We start from the raw sequence: 13,600 nt of genomic DNA, 5'->3' as shown, positions 1-13,600 counted from the left end.
AACATCGTAAAAAGCAGCACAGCATGCTCAGCACCGCATATCAACTTACTTGCATTGCCAGGTACAGTTCCAGTCATTCAAGGCAGGTTGAACTTTATCCTCTACAAGGTTTCTGTCAATATCATCCTCTTCCTCTTCTAGAATGTCACTAGAAGGGGGTGCCCATAACTTCAAGTATTCAGTGGCTGTCAATAGTCTGTTACCTGCAGATTATTCATGATTAGTTGAACAAAGTGGAAACAGTTGTAACATTTTTTTTTCTTCGCTTCAAAACAATAAAAAAGTAATTAAAAATATAACATTTTATACTTTTAAACTTATTTTAAGCCCTGATAAACAAAATTTACAATGTTAGAGTTCTATCGACTAAAAGTTGTATCATCTTTTTACTGTTACTACAACAGAAAAGAAAAACATTGAACATTAAACGTAACGCACTGTATTCCCTGTTAGTTTCACATTCTTCAAAAACTTGAAAAACAATCACAGAAGAAACAGTGCTGCATAATAACAGAATAACAGAAACAGAGCCAAGTGCAACGTCATAGCAGAAGGCTGTGCTTATAAGCAGGAAACTAATATATCAATAATAGAAAAGCAGAGCTGTCACATGAGCTGGGCAGTGCAGGCCTATTAACAGGAACGCTTGTTTTCACAACACAAAACCTCATTCCTCAGTCATAAGCATCCAAGGCCATAAATTAGGTAAAGACATTAAGTGGTAACTTGCTTACCTTGAGGATCCCATGCCAAGTTGTAAGTCACCGAGCTAAGGAAAAACTGGCCTGTCCTAAGCCACTGATATTTAAGCTGCTGGAAAAAGAAAAAACATTTTGAAAACACTGAACACATCATTGCATTTAGGCCCCTTTCACACTGGGGCGGTTTGCAGGTGTTATTGCGCTAAAAATACCGCCTGCAAACCGCCCCTAAACAGCCTCCGCTGTTTGTTCAGTGTGAAAGCCCGAGGGTTTTCACACTGAAGCGGTGCGCTGGCAGGAGAAGAAAAAATCTCCTGTCAGCCGCATCTTTGGAGCAATGAAGGAGTGGTGTATTCACCGCTCCTAAACCATTCCTGCCCATTGAAATCAATGGGACAGCGCCTATACCGCGGTAATACTATACGAGGGGTTTTAACCCTTTTTCGGCCGCCAGTGGGGGGTTAAAACCGCACCGCTAGCGGCCGAATACCGCGGTAAAACAGCGCTAAAAATAGCGCTGTTTTACCGCCGACGCCCCCTACCGCCCCAGTGTGAAAGGGGCCTAAGTATTATATACTGTACACTGTAGTACTAACAAAGTAACAAAAATAACGCTGGTATAAAGATCTAGATCCTTCTATAGTTTAGTCTTGTGACCCTTTGCACGGCACAACTGGAAGAAGATGCATCAGCAACCTAAGCCAATCTAGACCAAACCTAGAGCCATCTATCTAGCACCACTAAATTACCACTTTTGTGGTCAAGTTGATAAAAACCGCACTATGTTTTTGTTTTTTTTTTTAAACAAAGAACTTTATTAGAGTTTGTGAGGTACATGAACAAGGTACGTAGCATTCAAGTGGTTCAAAATCGAAGAAAAAGTACATATACAGTATGTGTGTCTATATCTATCTATCTATCTATCTATCTATCTATCTATTATGTTTGTGGCTACTACCGTATATACTCAAGTATAAGCTGAGGCACCTAATTTTACCACAAAAAACTGGGAAAACTTATTGACTCGAGTATAAGCCTAGGGTGAGATATGCCCAGTTACTGTAAGTGGAAAAGAGGGTCAACAATGCCCATTTGCAGCCTCACTGTGCCCATTTTCAGCCATAGGTCCCCCGTACTTAAAACTCGGTAGTTAAAGGTTCCTAGATGCCCCCCTAGCTGCAGCCAAAATTTGGGGTCTCTGGACCCAAAGGGTCCCGAAATGACATTGCTGCAGGTGGACACAGTTGACCGAATTTGGGGCCCCTTGGTGCTAGGGACCCCAAATGTGGTGTGCAAACCCAGTGGAACTAGCACTACAACATATCCAAAGCTGGGGTTCCTAGCACCAATTGGCCCTGAGATACGGGGCCCCAAAGTCGGTTCGGAAAGTGTCAAGCACTTTTCTGCAGCAGAGTGACATTTTCCAAAGCAAATTTGGGGCCCCATATCTCGGGGCCACTTGGTGCTAGGAACCCCAGCTTTAGATATGTTGCAGTGCTAGTTCCCCTGGGTTTGCACACCGAATTTGGGGTTCCTAGCACCAAGTAGTCCCGAGATACGGGGGCCCCAAATTCGGTTAGGAAAATGTAATTCTTTGCACCAGAAAAGTGCTTGACTCGAGTATAAGCTGAGGGGGGCATTTCAGCACAAAAAAAATGTGCTGAAAAACTCGGCTTATACTCGAGTATATACGGTAAGTAATTTTCTAGCAAAAAAAAAAAAAAAATGCTGATTTTTACTTGTGAACAATAAAAGTGTGAGAATAGGCCTGGTTTTAAAGTGGTTAAAAATGATAATAAAATAAAAACCATACATACATTACATACATACAGATGAGAGAGACAGATACACACACACACAACGAAATGAAGGGTCTATAATTTTTATCATAGGAGTATTTTAAATGAGAGACACAGAATATCAACCAAAAATCCAGAAAAAAAACATGATACAAATGTCATAAATCGAGTTGCTGTTCAGTGAGTAAAATAAGTATTTGATCCCCAAGCAAAACACGCCTTAGCATTTGGTGGAGAAACCCTTGTTGGCAAGCACAGAGGTAAGACATTTCTTGTAGTTGTTGACCAGGTTTGCACATCTCAGGAGGGATTTTGGTCCACTCTCTTTTTTTTTTTTATTGATTTAAGACATATATTAAAGAAAAAAACAAACAACTTTCAGGATAGAAAGCAGGCAAATAATCAAACATAAGAAAATTAGAATAGCAGCAAAAGATAAGCACTAAAGAAAATTTGATTACGGTAATTTCTTGGATACCTCAAGGTGACCATACACTATACAATCTGATTGTACCACTTTCTTTAGATCTCTCATCAACTACATACTGCAGGAGCCTTCCTTTTTTTTTTTTTTTTTTTTTTTTTTTTTAAATTTAAGTCGTTTATTGAGAAATAATACAGTACATTGTATTTCCATCTTAGTATGCTGTGGTCCACTCTTCTTTACAGATCTTCTCTAAATCCTTAATGTTTCTTGGCTGTCGCTTGGCAACTCAAAGTTTCAGCTCCCTCCATAAATTTTCTGTAGGATTAAGGTCTGGAGACTGGCTAGGCTACTCCATGACCTTAATGTGCTTCTTGTTGAGCCACACTTTGTTGCTCTGGCAGTATGTTTTGGGTCATTGTCATGCTGGAAGACCCATTCATAACCCATCTTCAGTGTTCTGGCTGAGGGAAGAAGGTTCTCATCCAAGATTTTACAATACATGACCCCATCCACTGGCCCCTCAATGCAGCAAAGTCCACCTCCATGCTTGACTGTAGGGATGGTGTTCTTAGGGTCATAGTCAGCATTTTTCTTCCTCGAAAACATGGCGAGTTGAGTTAATGCCAAAGAGCTAAATTTTGGTCTCACCTGACCACAGCACTTTCTCCTAATCCTTCTCTGAATATTTAGATGTTCATTGGCAATCTTCAGATGGGTCTGTACATGTGCCTTCTTGAGGAGGGGGACTTTGCGGGCGCTGCAGGATTTCAATATGAATCACCAGAGAGAATATTGGTAATCTGGTTTTATTGAATTCGTGGTTGTAGTCACCCATTAACATCAGCATTGTGGTTTCCCCATTGGGAGACAAGGGAGGCAGGGATGAATATACTCCGCCAATCGCTTCTCACCTTGGGGGTATATTATGTCATCTGCTCAGTGACCGGGACGCTTCCTGGTGATGTTGTAAGAGAAAACGTGCGTCGAGGCGCATCGCGGTCACGTCACTTCCGGCCACTTCCAGTTTCACATCACCATGGCGGTGGAACGCACGCCAATCACCAAGGGGAGGCTGGGCGGCTGCAGACCATTCTGTCTGCCATTTCATGCTGCAATCCTCAGTGCCGGAAAAAGGCACCCAAAAATGTAAGAAGCCACTTTTGGCATTTGTTTTATATATTTTTAAATAAACTGTGTTACGATATGGTCCAGTTTTTATCTATTTTTTTAATGGGCTATCGTGGTGGAGAAACAAAAAGGTTTCAAATGCATCTTCAGTGGTATACCAGCAGGATTATTGACCCACTTAAACAGTCTGATTTGACCTTCTTTTAAGCTAAAAAGAGGTTATGTCCAGTGAGTAGGCACTTTACTCACACTCATCAGGTGATTTATATAAAAGTTTGTCACTGGTGTATGGATTGGCGTCGTACTACAAAAGACACATGGACTTTGCTTTGATGGAATATTTGATTTACTGTTAATTTTATCGTCATTATTGGAGGATTATTGATGAATTGTTTATAATTAATTAGCACTCTGCACTTAATATGTAAACTTCCTTTCAGGTGACTAAATACTTGAAAAGGTTATAATGTTGCCATTTAAAGAATATCTGATAGACAAATACACAGTAACATATTTGATTGAGAAATTTCCTATAGCACCTGTGATCTATGCCTTGTCCAAAATTCACAATGATCCCTTGTCCCTATCCAGGGAGACCATTGTGGCAGGCAGGGGTCTCTTGTGTGCTCCATTAGCAACATATTGGACAAATGGTTTCTCTGCTTGTAGCTAAGGGTAGTAATTTGACGCTGCTACATTCAGGTTTTTACTCACCATTGTAAGATGAATATTTAGTGATCCGTTAGTAATGATGTCTATTAGTGATGCAGAAGGTAAAAGTTAGGCTTCATGTACACCGGCAGCTCCTAAACTTGAGTTTAGGAGCTTTTGGCATTTTTTTTGCCAAAGCTCCTAAACTCAACGCCATAAAAGCCTGTGTGTCCATGTACACTTAGGCTTGTAGAAGAGTTTAGGAGCTGCAACGTTTAGGAGAAGTTAAACCAACCTCTCCTGAACACAGAAGAATCGCGTTCAGGATAGGAACGACTTGACATCTGCCGTGAGAAAACGCAAATCCTGGCAAAACACTGTTTTTGGCACGTTTTCCCATGACCACGGTAGGCTAGTGTACATGTAGCTCTAGAGGTTATCCTCTAATGCTATTGCAATCTGGAAGACATAGGGTATCTGTTAGGACTAAGGCTTAATGTACACGGGACGCTGAGGCAGCCTCCTCTGAACAAATTTTTTGACAGCTTCAAGCAGGCATTTAACCACTTCAGCCCCGAACCATTATGCTGCCTAAGGACCAGAGGACTTTTTCCAATTTGGCACTGCGTCGCTTTAACTACTAATTGCGCGGTCATGCAATGCTGTACCCAAACGAAATTTGCATCCTTTTCTTCCCACAAATAGAGCTTTCTTTTGATGGTATTTGATCACCTCTGCGGTTTTTATTTTTTGCGCTATAAACGGAAAAAGACCGAAAATTTGGAAAAAAAAATGATATTTTCTACTTTTTGTTATAAAAAAAATCCAATAAACTCAATTTTAGTCATACATTTAGGCCAAAATGTATTCAGCCACATGTCTTTGGTAAAAAAATATGTCAATAAGTGTATATTTATTGGTTTGCGCAAAAGTTATAGCGTCTACAAGCTAGGGTACATTTTCTGGAATTTACACAGCTTTTAGTTTATGACTGCCTATGTCATTTCTTGAGGTGCTAAAATGGCAGGGCAGTACAAAACCCCCACAAATGACCCCATTTTGGAAAGTAGACACCCCAAGGAAATTGCTGAGAGGCATGTTGAGCCCATTGAATATAAATTTTTTTTGTACCAAGTGACTGAATAATGACAAAAAGAAAAAAAAAATTACAAAAAGTTGTCACTAAATGATATATTGCTCACACAGGCCATGGGCATATGTGGAATTGCACCCCAAAATACATTCAGCTGCTTCTCCTGAGTACAGGGATACCACATGTGTGGGACTTTTTGGGAGCCTAGCCGCGTACAGGGCCCCGAAAACCAATCATCGCCTTCAGGATTTCTAAGGGCGTAAATTTTTGATTTCACTCCTCACTACCTATCACAGTTTTGAAGGCCATAAAATGCCCAGATGGCACAAAACCCCCCAAATGACCCCATTTTGGAAAGTAGACACCCCAAGCTATTTGCTGAGAGGCATGTTGAGTCCATGGAATATTTTATATTTTGACACAAGTTGCGGGAAAGTGAAAATTTTTTTTTTTTTTTTGCACAAAGTTGTCACTAAATGATATATTGCTCACACAGGCCATGGGAATATGTGGAATTGCACCCCAAAATACATTTAGCTGCTTCTTCTGAGTATGGGGATACCACATGTGTGGGACTTTTTGGGAGCCTAGCTGCGTACGGGGCCCCGAAAACCAATCACCGCCTTCAGGATTTCTAAGGGTGTAAATTGTTGATTTCACTCTTCACTGCCTATCACAGTTTCGGAGGCCATGGAATGCCCAGGTGGCACAAACTCCCCCCAAATGACCCCATTTTGGAAAGTAGACACCCCAAGCTATTTGCTGAGAGGCATGGTGAGTATTTTGCAGCTCTCATTTGTTTTTGAAAATGAAGAAAGGCAAGAAAAAACTTTTTTTTTTCCTTTTTTCAATTTTCAAAACTTTGTGACAAAAATTGAGGTCTGTAAAATACTCACTATACCTCTCAGCAAATATCTTGGGGTGTCTACTTTCCAAAATGGGGTCATTTGGGGGGTTTTGTGCCACCTGGGCATTCCATGGCCTCCGAAACTGTGATAGGCAGTGAAGAGTGAAATCAAAAATTTACGCCCTTAGAAAGCCTGAAGGCAGTGTTTGGTTTTCGGGGTCCCGTACGCGGCTAGGCTCCCAAAAAGTCTCACACATGTGGTATCCCCATACCCAGGAGAAGCAACAGAATGTATTTTGGGGTGTAATTTCACATATTCCCATGGCATGTTTGAGCAATATATCATTTAGTGACAACTTTGCAAAAAAAAAAAAAATTTTGTCTCTTTCCCGCAACTTGTGTCACAATATAAAATATTCCATGGACTCGACATGACTCTCAGCAAATAGCTTGGGGTGTCTACTTTCCAAAATGGGGTCATTTGGGGGGGTTTTGAACTGTCCTGGCATTTTATGCACAACATTTAGAAGCTTATGTCACACATCACCCACTCTTCTAACCACTTGAAGACAAAGCCCTTTCTGACACTTTTTGTTTACATGAAAATTTTTTTTTTTTTTTGCAAGAAAATTACTTTGAACCCCCAAACAGTATATATTTTTTTTAAAGCAAATGCCCTACAGATTAAAATGGTGGGTGTTTCATTTTTTTTTTTTTTCACACAGTATTTGCGCAGCGATTTTTCAAACGCATTTTTTGGGGAAAAAACACACTTTTTTAAATTTTAATGCACTAAAAAACACTATATTGCCCAAATGTTTGATGAAATAAAAAAGATGATCTTAGGCCGAGTACATGGATACCAAACATGACATGCTTTAAAATTGCGCACAAACGTGCAGTGGCGACAAACTAAATACATTTTTAAAAGCCTTTAAAAGCCTTTACAGGTTACCACTTTAGATTTACAGAGGAGGTCTACTGCTAAAATTACTGCCCTCGATCTGAAGTTCGCAGTGATACCTCAACATGCATGGTGCAATTGCTGTTTACATTTGACGCCAGACCGACGCTTGCGTTCGCCTTTGCGCGAGAGCAGGGGGGGACAGGGGTGCTTTTTTTTTTTCTTTATTATTTTTTTGCTTTTTTATCTTATTTTTAAACTGTTCCTTTCATTTTTTTTTTTTTAAATCATTTTTATTGTTATCTCAGGGAATGTAAATATCCCCCATGATAGCAATAGGTAGTGACAGGTACTATTTTTTGAAAAAATTGGGGTCTATTAGACCCTAGATCTCTCCTCTGCCCTCAAAGCATCTGACCACACCAAGATCGGTGTGATAAAATGCTTTCCCAATTTTCCAATGGCGCTGTTTACATTTGGCGAAATCTAAGTCATGAAATGCTCCTAGCTTCCGGTTTCTTAGGCCATAGAGATGTTTGGAGCCACTCTGGTCTCTGATCAGCTCTACGGTCAGCTGGCTGAATCACCGGCTGCATTCTCAGGTTCCCTGTTGAGACAGGAGAGCCAGAGAAAAACACGGATGAAGGTGATGCTGGGGGGGGGGGCATTCCTTCCCACTGCTTGGAAAAGCAGTCTAGAGGCTAATTAGCCGCTAGGATTGCTTTTACATGAAAGCCGACCGCTGGCTGAAAAGAATGATACCAAGATGATACCTAAACCTGCAGGCATCATTCTGGTATAACCACTCAAAGTCGTGAATGGCGTACCTCAAGACAAAAAAATGGTTAACAATAAAACACAGTAAACGGTAAAGTATAAAAAATTGCATACCTGAAAAGCAAACGTGATAAAACATAATAACAATAAAACATTGCAGAATAGAATAGAATAGAAAAGAGCAGAACAATAGAGAGAGAGAACAATGAAACGACAACTATTTTTTTTTATTATATATATATATATATATATATATATATATATATATATATATATATATATATATATATATATATATATATATATATATATATATATATATTTTTTTTTTTTTTTTTTTTTTTACACTTTTTTTGTAACTAACTTTTATAACTGTAACCGGTTCCAGGTTCGGGTCTCTCAAAATGCGATGGCATCTTGGGAGACCCTGTGAAAGTGTGCCTAGTCTGTGCAATGCTGTACCCTACGCTAATACTCAACTAGTGCATGGTAGCGCTCAAAACATTCACCAATGCAAAGACCAGGATTGTCAGGACAGGAGGGACAATAATAGCGGGTGTCACGCCTATATCCGCGCTTGCTGCAGACACGACATCTTTTTTGGGGGGGTTCGCTGGGTAGGGGTACTCGGGAGGACATAAAGAAAATGCCTCTCATGCAGCCGACTGCATTTGGTTGGGGATGTGAATGGGGGAAGTACGGGCGCTGCAGAAGTGGTGGGTTCCCAATTAGGATTGGCGAATGCAGCAGGAAGGGCATTATGGGTACGATGGGCCTGTGTTTGTCTTCTTCTTGGTGGCAGCAGGACACTACTTGTGCTTGCCACCTCACCAGCTTGAACTGCACTTATGGGACTCGCCACTGCAGTGCTGGTTTGACTACGACCGGGGTGTACAAGGCCGCTGGTGCTTACCAGTTCACCAAAACGCTACCAAATAAACTGTTAGCGATCGCAGGGATCAGGCCTGACTCTGCGAATGCTGCAGTTATGCGTTTAGTGTTTTGTAAATGACAGTGATCGATCGATACTGCACTTGGGTGGGCTGGGCTGGGCCGGGCGGAGGGGCAAAATGCAGGTGCTAGCAGGTATCTGGGCTTATTCCGCTAACACTGCGTTTTTGGGAACCCTAAACTGCTGGGGACGCTAGTATAGATCTGATCAGATCAGATATTGATCCGTTCAGATACTATACCACTAAGGGAGGTGTACGGTGCGTGTGTGTTAGCGGTACTGGTGCTAGCCTGACGCTGCCTGGGGCTGGTGCTTGCCAGTTCACCAAAATGCTACCAAAAAAACTGTTAGCGATCGCAGGGATCAGGCCTGACTCTGCGAATGCTGCAGTTATGCGTTTAGTGATTTGTAATTGTCAGTGATCGATCGATACTGCACTTGGGTGGGCTGGGCTGGGCCGGGCGGAGGGGCAAAACGCAGGTGCTAGCAGGTATCTGGGCTGATCCCGCTAACACTGCGTTTTTGGGAACCCTAAACTGCTGGGGACGCTAGTACAGATCTGATCGGATCAGATATTGATCCGTACAGATACTATACCACTAAGGGAGGCTTGCGTGGGTGTTAGCGGTACTGGCGCTAATCTGACGCTGCCTGGGGCGACGCATATCACCGCCGGGCGATCAGGGGGCTAAACCTTTATTCGGTAATAAATAGGGGTGCAACGGATCGTCACCAATCCGTGATCCGAACGGGCCAGGCTGTTCGGATCGGTACACCCGCGATCCGCGGAGCGCTCCGCGGCCTCGGGTTTTAGGAAAGGCCGCGGCTTCGGCCTAGCTCCGGAGCCGCGGCCATCTTGGTACACCCGGCGGCGCTCAGCTGCGTGCTGACGTCATCACCCCGCCCTCAACTCGTGGGTCCGGCGGCTGGCTTGGCGGCGCCGGCTTCTCTTAACAGGTCAGACTAACAGCACTGTAATGTATACAGTGCGGGGGGGGCGTGTGGCTGTATTACAGTGGAGGGGGGGCATGTGGCTTTAGTACAGTGGAGGGGGGGCGTGTGGCTTTATTACAGTGGAGGGGGGGCGTGTGGCTTTATTACAGTGGAGGGGGGGCGTGTGGCTTTATTACAGTGGAGGGGGGGCGTGTGGCTTTATTACAGTGGAGGGGGGGCGTGTGGCTGTATTACAGTGGAGGGGGGGGGCGTGTGGCTGTATTACAGTGGAGGGGGGGGCGTGTGGCTGTATTACAGTGGGGGGGGGGGCGTGTGGATGTATTACAGTGGGGGGACATGTGGATGTATTACAGTGGGGGGACATGTGGATGTATTACAGTGGGGGGACATGTGGATGTATTACAGTGGGGGGACATGTGGATGTATTACAGTGGGGGGACATGTGGATGTATTACAGTGGGGGGACATGTGGATGTATTACAGTGGGGGGGACATGTGGATGTATTACAGTGGGGGGGACATGTGGATGTATTACAGTGGGGGGGACATGTGGATGTATTACAGTGGGGGGGACATGTGGATGTATTACAGTGGGGGGGACATGTGGATATATTACAGTGGGGGGAGATGTGGATATATTACAGTGGGGAACATGTGGATATATTACAGTGGGGGAGATGTGGATATATATTTTTTTTGTTGATCCGAAAATGATCCGAAAATGATCCGATCCGTGACTCTGATCCGAGGAACGATCCGAACCGTGATTTTTTTGATCCGTTGCACCCCTAGTAATAAACGGCGGGTGCCCTGACACTATAAAATATAAACGAACTAACCAGCGTCACCCGTAACACTTATACGGTGATCAGTGGTGAAAGGATTAACTAGGGGGCAATCAAGGGTTCAAACATTTATTAGGTAGTATATGGGGGTCCCTGTCGCTATAAAACGCTGACGGCGAACCTAAATATTTACGTCCCTAACTAGCGTCACCAGTGACACTAATACAGCGATCAGAAAAATGATCGCTTAGCGACACTGGCGACAGGGGGTGATCAAGGGGTTAAAACTTTATTAGGGGGGGTTAGGGGGTACCCTAGACCTACAGGGGGCTAATACTAACTGCCCTAACACAGTAACTGTCACAAACTGACACCATGCAGTAATCAGAAAAAAAAAACTGCTTGGTGTCAGTGTGACGGGGGGGGGGGGGTGTGATTGGGGGGTGATCGGGGGGCGATCGGGGGTGTTTTGTGTGCCTGGCATGTTCTACTGTGTGTGTGTGTGTTGTGCCCTCACATTGATGTTTTCTCTCCTCGGCGCCGGAACGGAAAATACCGAGCCGAGATGACATAATTTCCTTTGCTGCTGTTTAGCAAAGGAATGTTCTGATTGGCCGGCGGCGATCGCGAGGGGGGGGGGGCACGAATACATGGCCTCCCCCTCACCTCCTATCGCCAGGGGACAAAAGAGGACCACCTCAGGCACCGGGGGGGGGGGGTGTCCGATCGGACCCCCCACCCGCGGGAGGCAGATCACGTATATGTACGTGATTCTGCCTGCCCGTGCCGCCTTGCCGATGTAAATCGGCGTGAGGCGGTCCTTAAGTGGTTAAAAATGCCCATTTTGCCGCATTTGCGTCTAGGAGCGTTTATTTAAGATAACATCATAGGACCCTCCCAAAGCCCAAAAAACAGTATTATTGAACTATTTTAAGCCATTCTGTGAGACCAGAGTGAGTAGCAGCAGCTGAGAGAGCAGCAGTGTACTTGTTTCTACCTCAATTTCGGTGCTTTTACTATGGATCCCATAATGAGCATATGTGAGGAAAAAATGCAAATTTTTTAATATATTTAATTTTTAAATTGCAATTGATTAGTATATTTTTTGTTTATTTTTTTTTAAAGCTGTATGTATAATTTCACTTTTTTAAATTTATTTTGTCTTTTTTATGCAAATTTTAATTGCAATTTTTAAAATATTTTTAATTAACCCTAACCGGAAACCCTAACCCTAACTTGTTCTTCAAGGGGAAAACAATAACCCTAACCATAACCCCCTAACCCTAATGGGAAGCCCTAACTTGTTCTTCAAGGGAAAAACCCTAACCATAACCCCTAACAAGAAACCCCAACCCTAATCCGAAACCCTAACTCTAACTTGTTCTTCTAGGGGAAAACCCTAACCCCCTAACCATAATGGGAAACCCTAACCAGAAACCCTAACGGGAAATCATAACACACTTACCATAACCCTAAACTTGTTCAAGGGGAAAACCCTAACCATAACCCCCTAACCCTAATGGGAAACCCTAACCAGAAACCCTAACGGGAAATCATAACACACTTACCACAACCCTAAACTTGTTGTTCAAGGGGAAAACCCTAACCCTAACCATAACCCCCTAACCCTAATGGGAAACCCTAACCCTAACCAGAAACCCTAACGGGAAATCATAACACACTTACCATAACCCTAAACTTGTTGTTCAAGGGGAAAACCCTAACCATAACCCCCTAACCCTAATGGGAAACCCTAACGGGAAACCATAATGCTTACCATAACCCTAAACTTGTTCTCCAAGGGGAAAACCCTAACCATAGCTCCCTAACCCTAATGGGAAACCCTAACCAGAAACCCTAACCCTAATGGGAAACCATAACACTTACCATAACCCTAACTTGTTCTTCAAGGCGAAAACCGTAAACATGAAACATTAACCCGAACTGGAAACCCTAACGGGAAACCATAACCCTTACCATAACCCTGAACTTGTTCTTCAAGGGGAAAACCCTAACCATAGCCCCCTAAACCCAATAGGAAACATTAACCCTAAATTTCATGCAACTATGTTTGATCAAGTGGGGGGTGAAGCTCAATGGTGGGGTCATCTGGTTGAAATCTAACATATAGGTCAAATTCCAATTATACTTTGGCTAACAGCAATGCTAGTGGTGTACTGGATTGGATCATGCTCATTAGGGGTGTATAAATAAATGGTCTATGAAGCTGTAATGGAAATTTGTAAGTTCTGTATATAATTGTATTGTATTTTGTATGTATTGCACACTGCCCTCACTGTGCACACGGCACTAATAATATTTTCAGTAAATGTTTACATTCTTTTGAGTCCTGATTAGAATAAGCCTGCCTATGTAACGCCCCTTGTTACCATGAACGTACAATTGTAATATTAATGTGATACCTACATAATCATGTGCATAAAAACCTTCAATTGCATCATAATAAAGCAGAACAGTTATTTGGAAAGATGCTGAGCGTATCTTTTGTGTCTGTTCCCTACTGCAGTAGTTATTATTAATTTGGAACCACTAATCAATATGAGGATAGGAGTTGCCTATCA

General features: G+C 42.8%; 1 protein-coding gene across 8 annotated transcripts in view; it reads right to left on the bottom strand.

The window, feature by feature from the left end:
• Positions 1-13,600, bottom strand: part of DMXL2 (Dmx like 2) — a 304,172-nt gene that overhangs the window by 239,800 nt on the left and 50,772 nt on the right. For 7 of the 8 annotated variants that reach the window (XM_073618681.1, XM_073618685.1, XM_073618686.1 and 4 more), the window contains exons 4-5: positions 735-813; positions 50-203 (exon numbers count right to left, since the gene is read on the bottom strand). In XM_073618681.1, the coding sequence (XP_073474782.1) occupies positions 50-203; positions 735-813 (233 nt within the window). The remainder of the gene's footprint in view (positions 1-49; positions 204-734; positions 814-13,600) is intronic. The other variant, XM_073618683.1, reaches the window with a different exon arrangement.

The sequence above is a fragment of the Aquarana catesbeiana genome, linkage group LG03, assembly GCF_042186555.1.
Source record: "Aquarana catesbeiana isolate 2022-GZ linkage group LG03, ASM4218655v1, whole genome shotgun sequence".
Taxonomy (NCBI): domain Eukaryota; kingdom Metazoa; phylum Chordata; class Amphibia; order Anura; family Ranidae; genus Aquarana; species Aquarana catesbeiana.
This window is presented reverse-complemented; position numbering and strand designations above follow the sequence as displayed.